General features: G+C 51.6%; 1 protein-coding gene across 7 annotated transcripts in view; it reads left to right on the plus strand.

The window, feature by feature from the left end:
• The window catches only part of ADCYAP1R1 (ADCYAP receptor type I), a 100,042-nt gene that overhangs the window by 57,234 nt on the left and 20,154 nt on the right, over positions 1-22,654 (plus strand). For all 7 annotated transcript variants that reach the window (XM_053896961.1, XM_053896960.1, XM_053896962.1 and 4 more), the window contains exons 4-12: positions 10,932-11,039; positions 13,609-13,629; positions 14,672-14,713; positions 17,107-17,216; positions 17,824-17,921; positions 18,384-18,516; positions 19,449-19,602; positions 20,026-20,086; positions 20,619-20,688. In XM_053896961.1, the coding sequence (XP_053752936.1) occupies positions 10,932-11,039; positions 13,609-13,629; positions 14,672-14,713; positions 17,107-17,216; positions 17,824-17,921; positions 18,384-18,516; positions 19,449-19,602; positions 20,026-20,086; positions 20,619-20,688 (797 nt within the window). The remainder of the gene's footprint in view (positions 1-10,931; positions 11,040-13,608; positions 13,630-14,671; positions 14,714-17,106; positions 17,217-17,823; positions 17,922-18,383; positions 18,517-19,448; positions 19,603-20,025; positions 20,087-20,618; positions 20,689-22,654) is intronic.

The raw sequence follows: 22,654 nt of genomic DNA on the forward strand, positions 1-22,654 counted from the left end.
TAATATCTATCAAATAAGATTATTGCACTTAGTGCCAATCGTGGAGAGTGCTAAGGGTGACATGTGACATTTGCTGAGTACTCGGCAGAGATGTTACAGTTACTTAGAGTTGTCATCTTACAGTGTGGACTGCCTCTAGGGTGTCCCTCCCATCTTCTGCTAGATCTGAGTTCTGGGGAAGTGTGGAAATCTCTGCAGGAAGCAGGGCAGTACATTTTGGAACAATCTGGAAAGGTTTTCTGGAAGACCAGAGGAGGGGCTGGGAACCAGATCCAGGCTGCAGAAGGCCGATGGAGAAGCATGGGAAGGGGAGAGAGACCTCCAGGAGGGGGATGACCCGATAAAGGTAGGAAGGGAACAGTGAGTAGGGTGGGTGGGGACCGTAACAGCTGGCACTTAAATACCAGGGGCAGCTTCTGAATCTTCCCACGCACATCGTTGCATGGTGTGGCTCACGTAACCTCAGCCACCCATGGGCTGGGCAGAGTTTTCCCTCCCATTTTACAGCTGAGGCTCCGCAGACTCACAGAAGTGAGCTTGTTAGCCCGTTACCTGGTAAGTCCCGCAGCCAGGGAAGGAGGGGCCGGCGTGTGCCTTTGGTAGTTCTGGAGTCCTTGCTGTTAACCTCTACATTGTTGTGTGGCTCAGAAGAGGTGCGGAACCACACCCTCCTGCCTTGTGCAGTGAAATATCACTTGGCAAGAGGAAGTTGCAATGAGGCTGGAGAGAGAGGTAGGTAGGTGAGGAGGGCTTTCAACGTGCCCCCAGAGGCCTGTACTTCACTTGGCTACAAAAAGGCTAAAGGGCATTTGTGTTTCTAGGGGCCAGGATAGCATGAGGCCTCAGCTTCCAGTGACCCGCTTGGCCGGGTTGCCCAGGCCCCAGCGCCAGGGCCGTGGAAGGAGAGACCCAGGAGAGTCCAGCACGGTTCACTGCAGGCCCGTGGTCAGCAGAGTTTTTCCCTACAAGCTGAGGTTGGAAGAGCCCCTCCTCAGGGGGCTTCAGAGCATGTGGCCTCTGGGCATCTTTCTAGTGTCGAAGTTCTGGGAGAGCACCGGTCTTGCTGTCAGCAGACAGGGGAGAGTTTGCTGGCCCCTTCATTTCCCCCGTGTGTTCCATTTGAGCCTCAGGTCCTTGCGGCATCCTTGTTGCTGTGCAGCCGAGCCAGGCTGCTGGACCTTCCGATTCAGCCTGCTTGTGAAATACAGGCAGCAGTTCGTCTCTGTGCTGTGTGCAGTGCGTTAGAAACCCCGGGGGGCACTTAAAGATGCTGATATCCAGGCCCTTCCCGGGCCCATGTGATCAGCATTTGGGGGCAGGGAGGGGGAGGGAGGTTATTAAAAGTATGTGTTAAAAGCCTTCAGATGATTCTACAGGATATCCGAGTTTGAGAACCATTGGTGTGGGCAGAGGATAGCATCCACGGGGTGCCCACGTCGTCTTGGATGAGGGAACAGGTCCCAGAGCACAAGCAAGCCAGGCTGGGAGCTCATTCTTAGCCAAGAGTCAGATGTAACGGAGAATTGGCAGTTGGCATGGGGTTGCCAGTCCATGCTTGGGTGAACTGAGAGAGGCCAGCCCTCTCGCTGCACCCCTTCTTTGCCCCTCCCCTGCCCCTTCTGTCCCTAAGCGCACGATGCACTTGCAAATGGAAAAAGATCTGTCGGCTTGTTCCAGTAACTGTGAGTTGTGAACTCACAGTAATGCACTGACCTGTTTTAGAAATATATTTATATGTATTTCGTATGTTTCCCCATCATCTTTTAAATCCAGTGAAGTGAGTGCATTGGAAGGAGGACACTGGTCTGCTGGAGGTGAGGTTGTTCCATGCTACTGTGCGTGTGTGGTTGGGGCTGTGGGCAGCTCCCACGAAGGCAGCTGTTTCTGGTCAAATCCTTGTCTGTCCCTGGGACACCCCAAAGAGGACATGGTAATGCACAGAGTGGCCTTCGGAGTAGAAGCCAAGGGACAGAGAGATGTAGGGGTGGGATTGGGGTAGCGGGGAAAGGTACCGGAGCTCAGCAGACAGCTGAAGAGGCTAGAAAATACAGGTCAGGCCACAGACCACTACGTGGTTTTGTTCACAGCGTCCTTGGTGTGTTTTAAAGATGTTTATTGAGGCTGTTATTGAGGAGCTATATTTAATGGTTTTGTACCTCATCCTAAGCCCTGAAAGCTCAATGGGGCTTGAGACAGCACTGAGTCCAGCTCTGTCACATGACACAGGGAGAGGTCGAGGCTGGAGGTGGCAGTCACTGGCTGAGTCACACAGAAGGCCGGAGCCAGCTCTGGGACAGGACCCAGGTCTGCCCTTCTAGCTGGGGGGGTGCCCTTTGTGCCGCAGTGCTCTTGTGCCCAGAGAGAAGGAGAAAGGACTCCTGTGCGTGGGAACGGTGTCTCCACTCTTGACAGTCCCCGGGACCCACACAAGTCACAGGCGCAGCCTGCTGGGTTGGTGGCTTTGTTCTCCTTGCTCAGCCCAAGTGGCCTGCCCGTGCAGGGTGAGTCCAGCCAGCACCTCCCCTTTGCAGGGCTGTGGGCTTCCACAGCCTGGAGGCCCTCTCTGCATTTCAGTGGGCTTTTTGGGTGTGGTCCTCCTTGGGGGTGCCCCCTACTCTGGAAAAGATGGAAGAGGCCTACGGTGGCCATGGCTGGGGCAGGAGGGAGGAGGCTTGGAGGGAAGATGAGAAAGCCTGCTTGTTGCTATTCTGATCCAGTCCCTGAGGCCTGTCCTGGGTGCAAAATGTTGCGTCCCAGCCCCCACCTCCACTCTCACCAGAAGAGGAGAGGCCCGGAGGAAGGGGGGCCACTTCAGGGCTGGGCCCAGGCTCCTCACCCCAGGAGCAAGATCAGCTTCTTGACTGTACCTCCCTGCTGCTCTGAGATTGAATGGGCCCTCAGCATGAGAAGTGGGGTCTACAGGGACCCTCACCCGGAGGAATTTACTGCCCCTGTCTGACAAAGGGTTCCGTTTCTGTCCAAACTGGTTTTTCTTTAGTCTTGTAGTTCTCACACTTGAGCCTGCATCAGAACTTCCTGGAAGGCTGTTAAAACACAGAATTACTGGACCCAGCCCCAGAATTTCTGACTCAGTGGGGCTGGGTGGGGCCTGAACATCTGTATTTCTGGCAAGTTCTCTATGGTGTTCCTGGTCTGGGGTCCCCACTTCGAGAACCACTGACTTCCAGAGGGGAGGGCTGCATCTTCAGTCCCCAACCCCCAATGCCCCTTGCACTGAGATCACAGCTGGTCCCCATTTTACGGATCAGAAATATTGGCTGTAAAGTAAATTGCAGTAAATCGAATCATTTTTTACCCTTGAATTGTGTGCTAAAATGAGGGGCTTGTTCTAACAATACCCAAGCATCCTCAAAGGGAGGACGGCGTCTTTGTCTGAGTCCCTTTGGTGCTCCTGGTCTCATGGGTTTTGAGCACTGTGGGGAACTGGACGAAATCATCACCATGACAACCTGCGATTAGCTCCTTATTTTGTTCCAGTTGAGGCTAATGGCCCTGTGTTCTCTCTCTGTTCAGTGTGCCCAAGTGGTCTTTTCCCCTCCTGCTGTTGCAAGGCACTTCCTCTCGTTGGCTGCTTTGTGCAGTGTCTTAGTGGGAGCAGCTCCCCAAGAGTGCACAGGGCTATTCCCTGGAGCAGGAAACTCGAGGTGTCTGAATTCCTCTGACCTGGTGCCATAGAGACTTTGAGTTGGGGCGGGGGGTGGGGGTGCGCAGACTGAGCCAGGAGGGCACAGGTGGACTTCGTAGAATTGGGGAACCAGAGGAAAGGTGAAGCGGGAGGCTTGGGGGCGTCAAAGCAAAGAACTCTCGCAGGGGATAGGAGCCATTCTGATTTTTGACCTCTTCTGCAGGGGGGAGGAGGGGAGGGAAGCAGTGTATGATGTACTTGACTGTGTCCTCCTTGGAGCCTGCTTTCCTGGCTGCTATGTCACTAACGTCTGGTTTTCCCTATGTTTCTGGCCACCCCTCCTCCGTCTTCTTTGCCAGCCCCTCCTCTGAATGCTGGCATGCCTTCTTCTGTTGAGGCCAGGCCCTATTGTCTTCCCTTTTCTTCTCTAATGCACACCGCCTCACGGGACCTGTCATCCAGGTCCGTGGCCCTACCACGCACCCCTGTGCCAACCGCTCCCCGTTCCCTGCTTCCAGTTCCGACTTCCCCTCTGCACTCTGGACTTTTATCTAACCGCCTATTTGAAATCTACCTCCACTTGGCTCTTGGCACCACCTCAAACTGAACGCGCTCCAAACGAGACTCCTGAGCCGCAGCCCAATACCCTCCACCGTTTGCTTCTCACCCGGTTCTCTCCCCTGTGGGGAATGGCGAACCTCTCTAGCCACGCAGACCCTCAAGCCAGAAATCCAGGTAGCATCCTTGGTACCTCCTTCTCTTTCACCGCATTAGTCAAGGTAGCCTAGACTTCTTGCTGCAGTAACAAAAACCAAAAACCAACCAACCGAAAAAAAAAAAAACCTTAAAGTTGCAGAGACTCAGCACACACCAGTCTTGATTGCTTGCACACGTCATAGGCCGGTGTGATTGGCAGAGGTGGGAGGTGGGGCTTGACTCTGCACAGTCGTTCAGAGATCTGGGTTCCTTCCATCTCAGGACACTGCCACCCTCAACGTGTGGCCTCCAAGGATGCTACAGAGAAGGGAGAGGGAGAGAAAGGGCGCGGACTATGTGAGGGGAGCCTTTGAGAGCAGTTTGTCACCTCCACATACTGTTGGTGAGAACTCAGCCGCATAATGTGGATGAGTGCACTTGCCAGCCGTGTCTGGCCTGTCTGTCACCAAGCCCATCCGTTCTGCCTTCCAGCTCACCTACACACAGAATGCCTTTCCATCTCCGCTGTCCTGGCTCCACATCAAGTCCCTCCGCCATCCCCTGGACTTCTGCCATATCCTAACAGACATGTCTCCATGTTTGATTTGCTTCTCTTGAAATGTATTACCTTCCCACGCAGCTGAATCAGACCATGTGACTCCTTGTCTTAAAACGCATCTGTGGGAGGCAAAATAATGCCCCCACCAATGATGTCCACGTCGTGATCCCCAAAGCCTGTGAATGTATTACCTCACATGGCAAAAGGAACTTGGCAGGTGTAATTAAGTTAGGGATCTTAAGATGGGGAGAGTTACCTGGATTATTCAGGTGGATCCAATATAATCACAAGGGTCCTTATAAGGGAAGGAAGGAGGCGGGAGGGTCAGAGAAGGAGAGATTTGAGGATGCTTTGCTACTGGCTTTGAAGATGGTGAAAGGGGCCACAGGGCAAAGAATGTCTTGAATCTGGAAAAGACAAGGAGATGGACTCACCCTAGAGCCTCCAGAAGAAACGCAGCCCTGCAGACATCTCCATTGTAGTCCAGTGACGCCTATATTGGACTTTCTGACCTCCGGAACCGTAAGAAATTGGGGCAGTTAGGTCACTGAGTCTGCTTTGTTGCAGTAGCATAGGAAGGTAATTCATCATCTGAGCCTTCTTCTTAGCATTTAGCATAAAATGCAAAATGTTTGTCATGACCCCCAGACTATAAGCTCTGTGCAGGCAGAGACTAGGGCTGTTTTATTCACTCCTGTATTGCTCTGCAGCGTCTGACTCATAACAGACACAGAGTTTCTTGAATAAACGAGAGAATAAATGGGAGGGTGAGGGGAGAATGCGAAGAAAGAAAAGGGTAAAAGGAGGAGGGAGAAGAGAAGGAGAAAAGGTGTTTCGGTATCCCGAACAGATGGGGATAGAGAAGCTGGATATATTCTGTGGGGGTGGGAGGAAAACGAGTTGCTGTCCTTACTTAGAGAAACTCAAGGCTCTTTCCAGAGCCCAGATCCTATCCTCCTCATCTCCCCAGAAAGGGTTTCTGGGCGGGGATTCAGAGCAGGCCCCATCAGAGCCCACACCACCTCCCTCAGGGACGGGCTGAGAGGGGGAGCTGTAGAAGTGTGCATGGGCATTCTGGGAAGCCTTGATGTGGCCACTGGAGTTTCCTCCTGCCCCCAGTGGGCAGAGGTCTGTGAGCTCCCGATGGGGTCAGGGACATTCTCCCCTAAAGGAGAACTGTGTCTGTGAGTTTTCCACACCAAGCAATTCTCCAGTTTTCTGTGGGACTCAGGTGGTCTCCCTACAATTTAATTCACTTCTGATACTAACTACCTGGAGTTAGCATGGACCGTACTGGTTAAGGGTCTTAGTCTCAAGACTGCCCCCCCACCCCACCCCTGCCACTTCACACACCAATTTTGCAAATCATGAGTCCCCATGTTACACACTCTTCTGTCTGACTTGACTACAAATTGGGGGTTCCCATGACCCCCTTGTCAGGTTCAATAATTTGTGATAATGGCTCACAGAACTCAGGGAAACATGTTTACCAGTTTACTCTAAAGGATATAAATGAACAGCCAGACGAAGGGGTTCACAGAGCAAAGTCCAGAAGGATCCCAGGCGCAGGAGCTTCTGTCCCTGTGCAGTTTGGGGTGCACCACCTTCCTAGTATGTGGATGTGTTCACCAACCCAGAAACTCTTGGAACCCCATTGTTTAGGGTTTTTATGGAAGTTCTGTAATGTATGTATGATTGACTACACCCTTGGCCATTGGTGATTAGCCCCTCCTCCTCTGAGGTTGGTGGGTGCGGCTGAAATCACGTGGTTGGTTCCCCTGGCAACCAGCCACAGCAGCCAAGAGTCACCTCATTAGCATAAACTCAGGAGTTGTTGAAAGGGGCTTATGAATAACAAAAGACAGTCTCATCCTCTTGAGGAAATTCCAAGGACTTAGGAGCTCTGCCTAGGACCTGGGACGAAGACCAAACATATAGTTCTTATTATATCATGATATTACAGTCTTCTAAGTCCAGGTACTGGGATTGGGCCCAGTTTGTGGAGCGTGTCTGGCTCTGTCACTAAAATCGAGTTACGGATTTTAGTTCTAGTCTTTCCATCTGCCCTGAAGCTGTAGGAATTGCTCCTAGGACCCTTAGTCCCTGGAGGGGAACCATGCTGGGAGCCTAAGGAGGCACGAGGAGGGCTTTGATAGTGTGGCAGGCCACGGGGAAGGGTCGCACACCTTGGCAGATACCCCTTGGTAGATGTTTGTCTGGGCAATGGGGCCAGGGAGGGCAGCCCCGGACAGAGAATGCATTTCCCACCATGTCTGTGCACCTCTGGCCTCCACCTTCTCCCCTCCTGGCACCTCTGCCTGAGCCCTGTATCCTTCCCTGCCCTTCAGCCCTCAGGACTATGCTCCCTCTATTGAAAGTGGCTTGAGGGGCGCATGGGTGGCTCAGTCAGTTAAGCATTCAACTCTCGATTTTGGCTGGGGTCATGATCTCTCGGGTTCCTGAGTTTGAGCCCTTCATTGGGCTCCTCTCACTGACAGTGTAGAGCCTGCTTGGAATTCTCTCTCTCTCTCTGCCCCTCCTGCACATGCTCGCTCTCTATCAAAATAAATAAATAAACACACACACACAGAACAAAAAGAGAAATTAGAGTGGTCTGAGACCTTGGGAATGTCAGCTGGCAGTAGCAGCTGGCACTGCCAGGGCCTAATGTTCCACATTAAGGGAACATCTGTTGGCTGGGGCTTCTAGGGCATGGGCCAGACACAGCCACACTCCACAGCCATTCCACCATCAGCATGGACCGTGGCAGCCAAAGATGTGCTGTTGGGTCTCTTTCAAGGACATGATGTCATAAGGAGCCACATGCCGGCTGGATGTCCTGCTGTGAAGGGTGGACAGGAATCGGCGATCACTGGATATTATCGGTGGTCCCAGTGAGGCCTGGGACCCTGCTCCCCTCTCGCCCCAGTGTCCTTGTCTTCTTGGTTTGTTACCTTTCAGAGTTTTCTATGGTGCTTCCAGCTCCCAAGCTTGGTCATTCCAGGAGCAGGAGACTATATGCCAACGTGACTGGGTGTGAATTCCAAAATAGTCAGATCTGAATTCTGAGAGACTGGGTTTTCTGCACTTGGAAGCTTTGGGTGCCTTCTTGTCCAAACGCCTCCCATAAGTCTGTCATGGGCCCCAACAGAGAGGCTGGGAGCACATGAGGCCAGTCCTAGACCCCCTGTCCCAGCTAGTGCCTGCCCAGGCATCCTCTGTGACCTGTTGGTGGCACCCCACTGGCATTTCTCCTCACCTTGCAGGGCTCTGCTGCTTCTCCCTGCCTGGGCCTGTCTCAGGGGAATGATTCTCAGGGACACCTAATTGAAATAATGAAATTAATGACAGTAACAACGGTGAACATGCATTGAGTGAGCCTGGAGTTCTAAGAGCTTTACATGTATGAATTCATGAATTGTCACAATAGCTCTGTGGGGTGGGACACTGTGGGTCACCCACTGGCTGTCTCTTATCTGGTAGAGAAGCCCTCTCTAAAGCCCTTATTTATAGACCCCTCAGCAGGATGTGGGTCTCTTCCTGAAACTGTATTCTGCTGTCAGACCCGCCGCCCACCCCCACCCCCCCGCCCCATGCAGCCACCTCTCTCCTCCACCTTTGTCCCCTCTTAGGAATTACATCACCACATGTACCTCTACTGCCCACCTGGTAAATGTGGGATTCCCTGGGGCTCCCTCCTCCATGCCCTTCTCACTTCATGTCCCTTCCCTGGGTGAACTGCCAGGGGAAAAGTGAGGGGAAAGTGAGGGCCGGGCCTTGGGGGCCATATTAAGGACTTGAGGTGGGGTGGGCTGTATGACCAGGCTGGATCTTCCTTTTGGAAAGATCACTGTCACAGCTGTGTGGGGTGGAGGAGACTATGGTCCCAATGAAAGGTAGGTTGCCCTTTAACTAGGTGGGGGTAGGGGGATGGAGAATAGGGCATGGATTCCGCAAATATTTGGAACTCAAACCAACAGGATATGGTGTTCAGTTAGACCTGGAACAAGAAGGAGAAGGAGACCTAGCAAGGGTGGTCTGTTACCGAAACCCAACTTCAGCTACCCTTTGCTCAAAAAGCCAATGCTCAAGAGATGAATTTTGATTGGAAAGGAATATAGGCTTTGTTCAGGAAGCTGGCCACTGGGGAGAAGGCAGCCTTGTCCAAAGGCCACCGGGGAGAAGGCAGCCTTGTCCAAAGGCCAACTCTGAGTTTTCTGCCTGGCCTAGAGATTTTTTTTTATTTTTTAAATTAATTAATTAATTTTAATGGTTATTCATTTTTGAGAGAAAATGAGTGGGGAGGGGCTGAGAGAGGGACAGAGGATCTGAGGCGGGCTCTGCACTGACAGCAGAGAGCCTGATGTGGGGCTCGAACTCGCGGAACTGTGAGATCATGACCCGAGCCGAGGTCACACACTCAACCAGCTGAGCCTCCGAGGCGACACCCCCACCCCCACCACCAACAGGGATTTGTTTAATGGGTATAGGGCAGTTAATCAGTTAAGGGAGTGCGGTGGTCTGTTACATTTCTTGATTACATGCCCACTCGATGGTGCCAGCTATAAAGACAACATTATGGTGCTAGGAGGTTGGCCAGGTTGGTGACAGGCAGAAGGGCTCTGTTCTTTTCTAAGAAAAAATGCGTGATCTACAGATTTACAAAGAGAGATTTAGCTAATTATGCGGGCTAAGGGTGCTTGCTAAAGTTTGAAGACGACTAGGTTAGCCAGAGGGTCAACTGAGGCGACATCAAGTCTAGGTGTCTAGCTGGGGCTGAGACAGGAGATCAGGCTTTAGTAGGAGATGCTGAGTTGAGTCTTGGACATGCTGGGTTTGGATTGCCCCGGACCCTTTATGCTGGGGATATCCAGCCACGGGAGGCTGCTTTCAGGGAGTGCAGGACTCGGGATGGGGAGGTTGTCTGTGTGTAGCTCTGTCCTTAAGTCCATGAACCAGTGGTCTTGTCCGAGGGGAGAGGCCAGGGCCAGGGTGGCCGCCAGCACCTGCATTCACACAGGGTCAGCAGGGCAAGCCCTGCCAGGGTGACGAGGTGGGCTGTGGGCGGCTGGTGGCCCAGGCCAGAGACATTTCAGTGGAGAGGGAGGTAGAGTCAGGAAAGGGTGGGGCATGAAGGGAGGTGAGAAAGTGGCCACAGGGAGTGTGGGAGCTGGAAGGAGAGAGAGGATGCATGGTGGGCAGAGGGGCAGGAGGGTCTGCTGAGCCCCCAAATAATATCTGGTTCGTCAAATAATATCAAATTATATCAAGTTCGTCATGCTCCCAGCAGTGCATGTCCAGTGAGACCCAAATCTGGATGATTCCCAGACACCCCTCAGCCTGTCCTTGCTCCCTCCTCCCTTTCCAGCTCTCAGTATTTGCCTGAACTGGGCCCGTGTCCCCCCTGCCCCCACACTGCGTCCCTTCACAGTCCCGGGCCGTGGCCATGCAGGCCTCTGCCTGGATGCCTCTGCCCTCCTCCTTCAGGTGTCAGAGCCTCGCCATCTGGAAGGCAGGTGCGGCCCTGGAGCAGCACCCTCAGGCCAGCCAGTTCCCAGCCCTCCCCTTAGGGGCAGGGAAGGCCCACCAAGGAGGCCGAGCTGAAGCTGGCCCCCAGAGTGATAGTGGAGGCCTGGAGGACTGGGGGGAGCTGGTGCGAGATGATGGGAGGTTGCTGTAAAGACCCCCGGCCTCTCATGCTTACTGATCCCGCCCTGTCCTGTTGCTGCTCTGTTTCTCTCTTCCCTGCCGTCCTGCCAGCACCGTGGGGCTGTGGGAGATGCAAAGTCAGATGAGCGCTCCCTCCCCACCCCAGGAACTCCTAAATGTCCCAGCTCCTCTTTGAGGGGTGTTCAGGGATGAGGCTGAGCCCTGCCTCACACAGTAAGCCTCACCTTCCCTCCAGGAAACTCTTCCCTCCCACTGCAAGGGCCTGGCTCACAAGGGTGTATGTGTGCATGTGTGTGGTGTGTGTGGTGCGTGTGCATGTGTGGGGCTGGGCCCCCCTCACCACGGCTCTCTTCCGCACAGGCTGCCCCGGGATGTGGGACAACCTCACGTGTTGGAAGCCTGCCCGTGTGGGGGAGATGGTCCTCGTCAGCTGCCCTGAACTCTTCCGAATCTTCAACCCAGACCAAAGTGAGTTTCCCCCTGGGACCTCTTTAGGCCTCGATTGGTCTAGTCTGCTCCCCACACTTGGGCCCCCGACCTACCTGGGACACCCTGAAGGCCGATATTCCCCACTCCAGAGCTCCCATACTGGTGGGAGGGTGAAACCACAGACCCTGGTCCACACGGGGCCACGGAGGCACCTGCAGACCGGGCCCCCAGGTCGACGTGGAGATGTGCCGTATGCGTGAGGCAATGTGCTCTCAGATGTGGGCTCCATCACTTACCCAAGTGGGGCCTGGAGCAAGGCAATTCACCCCTCTGTCCCTAGTCTGTCAAATGGGAATGTGGCATAGTGACTGGGGAATCAGTGGAGGAATGCATGTGGTAGTCACTCAGTCCAGGCCTTGACACATTTTAATGGTCAATAATGTTAGTTGGTGTTACTATCAATATACTTCATGCAGGGATGCTCAGAGGCTCAGAGAGACACCCAGATATGGACACACAACAAGACACCCTTAGGCAGCTGGATGTAAGACTCTTCGCCCATGTCCACACTCACATACCCACTTAGATACTGGGTATGTTGTCACAAAGAGCTCAGTTTGGGACATGTCTGTGTTTCAGGTCTTGGGGGGCCATTGACATGCTATGGAGATACTCAGGGGCCCCAGACCAATTTGAGAGTCCTAGGGGTGGGCAGTGGCTGAGTTGTATGACTCAAGACGTAGGGACAGGAGGGGTGCCTGGGTGGCTCAGTCGGTTAAGCATCCAACTCTTGATTTTGGCTCAGGTCATGATCTCACAGTTTGTGAATTTGAGCCCCACGTTGGGCTCTGCGCTGATAATGTGGAGCCTTCTTGGGGTTCTCTCTCTCTCTCTCTCTCTCTCTCTCTCTCTCTCTCTCTCTCCTCCCTCCCTGCCCCTCCTCTGCTCACGCTGTCTCTGTCTCTCTCAAAATAAATAAACTTAAAAAAAAAAGATGTAAGGACAGGAGGCAGAGGAGAGGGGGCAGTGCTCTGCCTAAAGGCACAAGGCCTTAATGACTACATCTCCAAGGGCAGGGGTCTGAGGAAAAGGGGATCATGCAGATCTCTTCTTTGGGGGTGAGTCCGCTGGGCTTTCCAGGCCAGTTCCCACCTTTCAGCTAGGACCTTGTAGCTCCTAAGAAAGGCTGCTGTCCAGCCAGTCCACACTGACTCTGGGAGGGGCCTATAGCCAGACCCTGGTCCTCACCCTACCCCTTGTGGCCATCAAGGGAAGCAGGGCACCAAGGTAGTGGGGGCAGGGAGAGGAAGCAGGGCTGGACTCCAGGCAGGTGATATCCTGAGAACTGGCCCACTGACTGCTGAGCCCTGGGTTGGAACCTTGTTTAGAGGAGGATGGAGGGATTAGAGGGATCTGAGTCACTTGTGTGGTCATGCACAGGACCTTGCCACCTGGCCCTCAGCTTCCTGTTTCACCTGCCTAAGGCTTAGGCCAATGTCCTTCTAGAACTGGAGAGTTCCAAGTTCCAATCCACTAGGGAGTCTTGCCTACCTCCGTGCCCCACCCTGTCTGTGAGAGGCAGAGGCATATTTTCTTTTACTCTTGGGACTTTTACTCTACAACATCCCTGACCCTGCCCAGAGGGGAAGGGGCTTGCAGAAGGTGGCAGTATGTTGGGGTGCAAGGCCCCATGCAAAGACCATGGAAGCAGGGTTTAGCTATAATGCCCCACCTCCCCTCCCCCCCACTTCCCCTTGTGGAGCTTTCAGCCACACCTCCCACCTCCAGACCTGCCAGCCCAGAGGGAGGGTGGCAGTTGGGCTGTCTCATCCTGAAAACTGGGGGACTGGGCGTGACCCAGAGCAGGACAGGAAATGAATTTGAAAGAGGAGACAAACTCAGGAAGCGCTGGGGTGTGGGGTACCATGTGCATGGCGGGGCATCAGGTGTGGTGACCGCAGGTGACTCAGCCGCATCTCTGATGCGTTCCTATGGAAACCACCTTCATCACTTCCTCCGTGCACGTATTCCTCTCATTCATCGTTTACTTGAAGTTTCTTACACATCCACTTTGAGTCAGGTACCATGGCAAGACTGCTGCTTTTCAACAACAAAAAAGGCAACATGAATCAGCAGTAAATTAAGATTTTAAGATTTAAGACCTTCACACTATATCCCTCCCTCTGGCAATTGCATGATGAATGTGTTATTTACACCTGATTCTTAATGGCTCATTAAGGCAGGGCCTTTTAGCATCTCTGTTCACAAAGCTGGATCAGTGAGATTTGCCTTAAATAGTTAGAAAGTTGAGAATGGCATTTCTCCTTTTGTTTTGCAGTTTCCAAGGCTGAATCTGTTCGCTGTAGTAGTTGTTGCTTTGCAGGTTATTGAAGATACAAGAGCACTAATCTCTCTCCTCCTCTCATTTCTCCTTAACTGGGTCCCGTGTCTGGCCCACCCCCAGCCTGTAGTCCTCATGGCCTTGGGTCCCCAGCAGAGTCTGGGAGTAGGGAGCAGGAGAGGGAGGAAATCGACAGGACCCAGTGAGAGCAGACTCACCATTAGCCCCCTTGTTCACCTCTGTGTTGTCTCTCTTTCTCTGTTTCAGTGTGGGAGATGGAAACCATTGGTAAGAGGAACCTTGGAGAAGACAGGCTGCTGATCATCTGTCTGTCCATCTGTCCATCCAGCGAGAGCCCAGTTCTGACTGCTGGGAATGGGTGGGGGCGGAAGCAGAGGCTTATCAGAGACCAGGTTCTCCCCACACCAGCCACCTTTGGCCATCCGGGAGGTGGGGGACACAGGCAGATGGAAGGCACAGGTGCCTTGGTGTTGGGTGCTCACGGGCTGATTTGGGAGTATGAGACACACGCATGGAGGGGTTGGAAAACGAGCCTACCCATGTGCCCAAGCATACATACAGGCCTGAATGTGTGTGTGAGCCCACGTAGATACTGACATCCTCGGTGGCTGTGAAGTTGAAATGTAGGGTAGGCTTGAGAGCATGGGAGACCTCGCTATGCAGTATGCAGGCGGGATAATGAGTAGGTCCGGAGAGGCTTCCTGGAGAGGGTGGCATGTCAGCTACGTGTTAAAAGCAGGACTTTGAGAAGTGGAAAGGAAACGAGGGTTCATTGCCAGCAGGGGATTCTTGATAAGAAAGGATGGAGGTGAGAATAAAGAGTCAGGAGAGAGAAAAAAAAATGTCTGAGGATGAAGTCCTGGGCTCATCCAGGATGAGATAGGTTTGGGTCTGAGATGGAGGCTTGCAGACCAAAGAAGAGACCCAAGGCCGGGACCCATATTGCTGCTCCTTGCCTTTTTCTGGAAAAGGGCCAGTCATCCTTTTCCATTCCCCTCCCAGTCCAGAGGCCCTCCCACCTTCCTGACAATATCCCGTTTCCACTTCCTGTTGCCCAGTGGGGAGAACTGAGTCATGGGCCATCATTAGCATCACGGAAATACAAAGCAAATGAGATTGATGCTAGAAGGCATGGTGTGTCAGAGCGGTGTGTGGCTGCCATGTGCGCTGAGGCCTTTTGGCCAAGACCCCACCTCTGGCGTCTGGACCAGGGATGGCCTTGGGCTACCAGGGTGGAGAGTATACCATGCATGGCCCCACACGTGGATGGCTGTGTGTGCTGACTCATGCCCACTTTTGTGCTTTGCAGGAGAGTTCGATTTCCCTGACAGTAACTCCTTGGATCTCTCAGGTGAGGTTATGGGTAAGCTGGGGCCAACCAGGGGCTGGCTGGAGGGAGGGCACCTGCTGACACGTGAGCTTGGGGGCCCCTATTCCAGGGCAGTCAGTGCCTTTCTGTGGCTGTGTGATCTTTGACAGGTCGCTCTCCTTCTCTGAAAAAGCTGTGGATTTTCTCCAGGGAAACTTGCACTCGTGTGCTCAGATAGAACATTGTGCATATAATTTCCGGGAGTGCAGATGTCTCAAAGCTTCATTGTGGACTCCCAAGTACAGATCCCCTAGATCAGAAGGCCCCTGATAGTTTGGAACTTCCAAAGGTGCAGTGGTGGTTCTCGAACTTTCACTGTGATCTGTCACCTAGTGAGCTTATAAAAACTCAGATTCCGGGACCCCACCCCCCAGAGTCTCTGATTTAGTAGGCCTGGGGTGAGGCCTGAGAATGTTCATTTCTAGCCAGTCTCCCAGTTGCTGCTTGATGGGCTGGTCTGGGAAGGGTGCCCACTTTGAGAACTACTGCCCTAAAATTCTGTGCTCCTATGAAATTGCTGGGGCAAAATAGCCTAGTGAAGTAGGCACAGCCACTACAAGTTTTTGACATTCTGGAGAGTACTCCATCTTCTGGAGATTTCCATCAGAACAATAGAGTGGCAAATTCGTGGAATAGTTCTGAACAAAATGGTTTACACGCTTCTGTGCCCACACTGTCTTATAAAAAGAAACAGAGAAAGAAGGAAAATAAAAGAAAGGAAATGGCTTCTACCTCTAGGACACTTTTACAAAATTGCTTTTCAAAACAGCTTCCCTTTCCTCTTCCCACCACCCTGATGTGGGCAAAGCAGAGAGGAGATGAGGTCCAGAAATGAGAAGGGACTTGGCCAAGGCCCTGATTCCCCCAGGACATGCAGACTTTCAGTGGGACTTGGAAGGAGGTCGCCAGCCAGTAACAGCCTGACATAGATTTGCTGGAAGAAAGAATTTGGCATCAAAATGTGGGACAGAAGTGACTCCTTCTTTCCCTGGGCCTGGCAGACGTCCTCCTCATCCTGTGTCACAGGACTCCAAACTCGAGAAGCAATGGAAACCAGTAATCCCCCACTCGGGGCAGAGCTGTCTTCTATGGAAGGGGTCACCCACCCTCTGCTGCTTCCCAGAGTCCCAGGAAGTATGTTTCTGACTCTCTTGGTAAAAAAGAATTGGCCCCAGCTCTTCCAACTCAACTGGCAGGGACATGAGGTTGGAAAAGTGCGGAGGGCTTTCTGGTCTTGGTCTCTGCCCTTTCCTCCTTCCTGAGCTCCCCAGAGGTGGCCTTGGCCACAGCAGGGGGATCCTTCCAGAAACATGGGTTCTGGAGGCCCCTTTTCCATAGATGTTACCTGTTGTACACAATTTTCTGGCCCCTGAATCCTGTAAAAGAAAAAAACATTCCCATGTGTCCTAATATACCAGGTAAGTTCCCAGAAAGCCAGTCTGGGGACAGGGGACAGCCTGGGGCCACACTCAAGTGCAGGGATGGAGGCAGAGGGTGCTGCTTGCCTTCTCCCCTCCATGGGGTGTCTGTGGTTCACCCTTACAGACAGTCAGGAGCGGGGAGGATGAAATGAGCAATCATTAAAGGCTAAAAGGCCCCAGGCGGGGTAAAAACCAATCTAGATTCCACTCTGTAGACAGGAAATGACTCCCTCTGCTTTGGTGTCCTGCAAAATGGCCTTTAAAGTCTATCAAAAGAAAATTAAAGCGCATTAGTGACAGAAAACAGACCTCTAAACCTGGGAAGACAAAAGTTTTTTTTTTTTTTTTTTTTTAAACTTAAATACATATCTTAATAAGATCTGGTGCTAGGTTAATGGAGGTCTGGTCCTTGTTAATTAAGCAAGCCGTGTGTCCCCTTTGTGCGGATATTGCTGCTGGAAGGCTCGCAGCTCCCCATGTATGACAGGAGCTCCTACATCACAGACACCTGAGGTGGTTACTGGACCAGAATCTGGGGGTTGGAACACAGCGGGGTTTGCAATGATGACCTCACATCATTCTTTTCTGCCCATTGCAATTTGACAAGTGCTGACGCAGGGCCTAGGCAAGGGGCTCAGGCCTTTCCCGGGTGAGTATTTGCTAGTTCCAGAAGAGGAGGAGGCTGGACTCAGCCTGGCTCGGTCCCCTCACCGCTTGTTAAGAGATCTGCAGTGCCTGGTCCTCCCCAGTGTCCTTTGTGTAAAGGCTTAAGGGCACCAGCAATCACTATTTTCCCTCAGACAGTGGAAGATTTTGTGAACCTTCAGTCACCATGCTTCCCGGATGGGCATATGGGTTTCCAGAAATTGCCACTGAAGAAGTAATTTTCAAGTGAGAATTTCAGGGTCCTTTTAAATCATTTCCATGCCTCACTGAGTTTTTGTTCTACTGCAGACATGAGGGTGGTGAGCCGGAACTGCACTGAGGATGGATGGTCGGAGCCGTTCCCTCATTATGTGGATGCTTGTGGGTTCGATGAATATGAATCAGAGACCGGGGACCAGGTGAGTATCTGTCCCCACCTGGAGGTGGTGGGGGTGGAGCCGAGGAGGTCCGTGGCAGGGTGTTCCCAGCAAAGGCCTTGGCTCCTATTGGGACTCCAGGAAGCTCAGGTCCCCAGGCAGTCCACGAGCACCTGCTGTGTACCCAAGGCGGATACACAGAGGGCAAGACTTTTATTCATTCATTCTGGGCCAAGAAGCATCTGGTTTGCTATCTGAGTTCCTCCAGCCCCCACCACATGTCCCCTACCTCTCTGGCTACTCTGCTAGGGTGCTCATCCTTCCTGTGGCCCGACAACTGAAAGGTTGATGCTGGGCTCAGCAGGGGGCCTCCTGGACACTTCTCCAGGCTAAGGCTATTCTGATTGGTTGGTGCCCCTCTATTTAGCCAACATTTACTGAATGTCAGCAGAATACAGACGCTGCAGAGGGGAGTAAAAAACTCATGGGGGATGGGGTGAGGGGCAGAGTAGTAGAGGGAGAGGAGGAGGCAAGAAAGAAAGGAGGAGCTGGGTAGTGGTCCCCGAGGTGGGAAAGCCCTGGCCTGAGGGGGCTGGGGGATTGGGGCAAGCCCCGTGTGGAACGCTGAGTATTTTGTGCTTTGCTCCAGGACTATTACTACCTGTCAGTCAAGGCCCTGTACACAGTTGGCTACAGCACATCCCTTGTCACCCTCACCACTGCCATGGTCATCCTGTGTCGTTTCCGGTAAGACCCTCCCCCAGCAGTGTTTGAGCTAGTGCAGCCCACTGTAGCTCAGAGCCCTTTCTCTGTCCCACCCACCCCCCACCCCTGCCCCTGGATATCAGCCCTGGAGGTCCCTTAGAGGGCAAGGACATTTCCTCCACCCCTAGGCTAACAGATGGGAAACTTGACCCCAGAGACAGCCACTGACGTGTCCAGGGCCACCAGCAAGGTAGACCTATGTTCCTCACTTTTATCCTAGATAGACAGAGCTCACAGGAGGGGAAAGTCTGGCCTCTCGGAATAGTGGAGCCAGGCAACAAAGGCCTGGCAGTGAATGAGGCTTTAGAGAGGTGGGAAGGAGGTGGCAAGGTGGGGACCCCCTGAGACAAAACCGTGGAGTTGGCCCAAAGCAGACCACAGAGTGGAGGGGTGGAACAGGTTCCTTGCTTCAAGGCCTCTTCCTCCCCTGGCTTGCTGGCGTAGGAAGCTGCACTGCACCCGCAATTTCATCCACATGAACCTGTTCGTGTCATTCATGCTGAGGGCCATCTCCGTTTTCATCAAAGACTGGATCCTCTATGCGGAGCAGGACAGCAACCACTGCTTCATCTCCACTGTGAGTGAGCCGGGCCCTGGCAGGAAGGCCTCCTGCCCTCCCAGGACTCCCTTCCCTGCGACACCCGGTCATCCAGGTGTTTTTCTGCAGGTTAAGGCATTGTCCCCAGTGAATGCGGAAATCCGGGAATGACCGTGAGGTTGCTAGTAGCCAGTGAGATGCCCGTATGATGTCGTTTCCTGTCCCTCTCTCTGTACATGTACTTGGCAGAACAGATGTGGAAGGGAGAGTGGAAATGCCAAGTCCCACTTGCCCAAGAAGGAAACTAGGTTCAGGGAGAGGGCTGGCCTGGCCCCTGGGCATTTAACTAACCCGTGACAGAGCCAAGGGGCTGCTTGGCTTGGATTTTCTCCAGACTACCTCCCCAATTGTCATACCTTTTGGAGGTAAGCAGAAAATACAGGCTTTGATGGAATAAGATGGAAAGAACATCCCAGAGCATAGGGTCTTGACCCAGGAGGGCATACTTGGAGCCGGGGGCAGGGGGGGGGCGGTGTCTCTCTGAGATTTCTGGGGGCCAAGAGCACTCCCCCTTGATGTCCAAAACCTTTATTTTACCAAGGAGCCTCCTGCAGGGTCCTCTGTATCCACCTTACCTGGAGGGGCTGGAGAAAGAGCAGGAAAGACCTGGGAGAATGAGCCTGGGGAGGGGAGAGAGTCCTGTGCTCGCCCCCGGCCCAACTCTTTTCTGGCATGTGTAGAGTTGCCTCTATGGGCAGCTTCGACCCAGAATCATAGGATGCTACATTTTTAACTCTTCGAATCCAGGAATGTTGAGTCTTTCAGCCCCATGGGGTGTTTGAATCCCAGCATGTCAGAGCTGTAGGGCCTTCAGGATTCTACCCGGTCCTGTTGGGCTGGATTTCCAGGGCTGGGTGGGGGCCAGCAGTGGGAGCTTCATGCCTCCCTCACCCTCCCTGCCCTCTTTGCAGGTGGAATGCAAGGCCATAATGGTTTTCTTCCACTACTGTGTCGTGTCCAACTACTTCTGGCTGTTCATCGAGGGCCTATACCTCTTCACCCTGCTGGTGGAGACCTTCTTCCCTGAGAGGAGATACTTCTACTGGTACACCATTATAGGCTGGGGTAGGTCACTGGCTGTGGCCTGGACAGGCTCAGGCCTCATGGCCAGGTACGTCCTTGGTCCCGCAGTCAGGGTGTGTTAGGTCAGAGGAGGGAGGCGCTGTCCTGCCCTGCAGCTGATGGTGTGCTTCTGGTTCTTGGACCCTTTCTTGCTCTTCCTGCCTATAGAAACCCACCATCAGAAAGAGGTGATAGGCTCAGGAGTCCTTCTGAGAAGTGAGATAGCCCAGGGTCTTACGGGTTACATGAACCCCCAGGAGGCACTTAGGGTCCCCAAGACTCCAGATCTAAAAGGGAGACCTGCCCCATGGGTCAGAACCCCCTGTCTGAGTGGGGACAGCATCTTCTGGGAGCCTCAAATCTGAGGGGAACCCAGGGCCCGTGGGTTTTCCTGTTATCACCGAGCTTCTTTTCTTACTCTCCCAGGGACCCCAACTGTGTGTGTGTCTGTGTGGGCTGTGCTGAGGCTCTACCTCGACAACACAGGGTGAGTACATACCCGAGGGCCAGGGCGAGAGCCCCGACGGGCCTCAGTGGCTGCTCTGACCTAACATTGACTGCCCACCCCCACACCCTGACCCTACCACAGGTGGATCACATGGTCAAATCTCAGCCAGAACCTAGTGAGAATGTGCAGGGCTTCGGAGTCCCTCTCTACTTTTGGGCCCAGCTCTGAGTGTCTTTTTTCCTTTCAGGGAGAGGAGGAAGAGTGTTGGGGGTGAGATCACCCCTCCACAAGCCCTGGGCCTGAAGGGGGAACACGGCCCTTGCCCAGGAGCCCATTGGTGACTCCAACTCTTGTGCTCCACTTCCTGCCTTGACAGGGAGCAGAGGGAAGGCCTGGGGCACTAGAAGAACCAGAACTGGGCTCGGGTCTGCAGCATGCCTGAGCACTTTCTTTCCAGCCAGCCCCTCCTCAGAGCGCTGTAGGGGAAAAGTGCCACAGTGGGGCCAGGGGCATTGTCCTGTGGGCATCCCAGCCCTGAGCATAATCTCTCTTCTTTCTCTCTGTCTTTCAGCTGCTGGGATATGAATGACAACACAGCTCTGTGGTGGGTGATCAAAGGCCCTGTGGTTGGTTCCATAATGGTGAGTATCCTTGAGACAAGGAGGGGGGAAGAGACAGGGCCTGGGCAGAAAACAGGAGAAGAGGAGAAATACAGAGGTCGCATTATAAACCATCCTCTTTCCTTTTCATGGCTACATTATATTCTGGAACATGGATACACAAGTTGTTTAGCTATCCCACTAGTGTTGGACGTTTGTATTATCTCATTTTTCCTCATAACAAAATATGCTACTTGGAGCAGTTGTGTGCATAATTTTGAGCATGAGTATTTCTTTAGAATAAATCTCTAGAAATGGAATTGCTGGGTCGGAACGAGTATCTCTTATCATTGTCTGCACTTAAAATATCAAACATTTACATTTTTGCATACTCTTCTGGGGAATAATGGTAGCTCATCGTTTTAACGTGAATCTCTCCACATTGCTGGTGCAGTGAAGTATTTTTTTTGCAAGCACTCATTGAAAATTTGTTTTTATTCTGGTCATTACCTGTTTATTTCTTTTGCTCGTTTTTCTTTTACTTGCTTTGATCACTTGTCTTTCTAACTGTTTGAAAGATAGTAATGCTTTGTCGGTTAAACACGTTGTAAGTGTGTTTACAAGACTGCATAATTTTATTACAGTCAAACTATCAGGTTTTGTCTTCATGAATTCTGAAACTTATTTCTTGTTTGTGGAAGTCTTTTCCCATCCTAGGATATAAAAGTATTAACTGTTTTATAACAATTTTGTGGGTTGGATTATTATATATATGTCCTTAATTTAGCTAATTTTTTAAAGTTTATTTATTTTGAGAGAGAGAGAGAGAGAGCGCGCACAAGTGGGGGAGGGGCAGAGAGAGAAAGAGAGAGAGAGAGAGAGAGAGAGAGAGAGAATCCAAGCAGGCTTCATGCTGTCAGCACAGAGCTTGACGTTAGCCTATGAAACTGTGAGGTCATGATCTCACCCATGATCAGGAGTCGGACACTCAACGGACTGAGCCACTGAGGCACCCCAGTCAAGCTAAATTTTTATTTCTTTGTCTAATCTGAAATGATATCTAATCTTCCTTAGTTTTTTTTCCCCCAGTTGGATAGACATTCCACCCTTTTAATTTTTTTTATTAAATAGACCATCATTTCTCTATTATGTTAAAATGTTACTTTTATCATGAACATTCAATACATTCTTCTTGTATTTAGTTCCAGACTTTCTATGTTATATTACTAATCTATTAGGCTATTTCCATGGTGAATGCCCTCTTGTGTTTGTTATTATTAACCTGGTAGCAGGTTTTGAGATCTGGTATGTTAATATCCCTTTCTTTATTCTTTTTTCCTTCAAAATTTTCTTGCACACTTACTTGTTCAAGTGAACTTTCAAATATCCTTGTCAAATTGCAAAAAAAAAAAAAAAAAAAAAAGAGTCTGGTCAAGAGTTCTAGAGAAATTGCATTGAATTTATAAATTAATTTGGAGAAGTGATTTTCTTAAAAATATGGAATCTTCCTCTCCAAGAACATGACATGATTCTCCATTTATTCAGCCTTTCTCATAGAGTCATTTGTATAGCTTTTTAGTTGTCTTGTCCAATTTACCTGCAAGGTATTTTCCATTCTGTGCTTGTATTGAATCTGGGACTCATTCTGTCATTGTATGTTCTAATGGGTTACTAATAGGGAAACTATTAGTTATTGTGTATTTTTGGTTACCTTTTCTTGGTTACCTTTTTAAACTCTCTTATTAGTTCCTGTCCCTTTTCAGTTGGTTTTCATGGGTTTTCTAGGTAGAACATTACATAATCTGTAAATGAAAATAATTTTACTCTTTCTAGTATTTATATCATTTATTCCTAGGTTTTGATGAGGATGGTGTTTGCTATATAGTTTTGGGAAGTTATTCTTCATTGAACTAGGAAAGTTCCTATTCCTGGCTTGTTTTAGTGTGTATTTTTTAAAAATCAGGAAATCCAATATGTTTTGGAAACATTTTCTGGAGTGATCCCTTCC

Source organism: Panthera pardus, unplaced genomic scaffold (genome assembly GCF_024362965.1).
Source record: "Panthera pardus isolate Hobbes unplaced genomic scaffold, ASM2436296v1 HiC_scaffold_8, whole genome shotgun sequence".
NCBI classification, from domain to species: domain Eukaryota; kingdom Metazoa; phylum Chordata; class Mammalia; order Carnivora; family Felidae; genus Panthera; species Panthera pardus.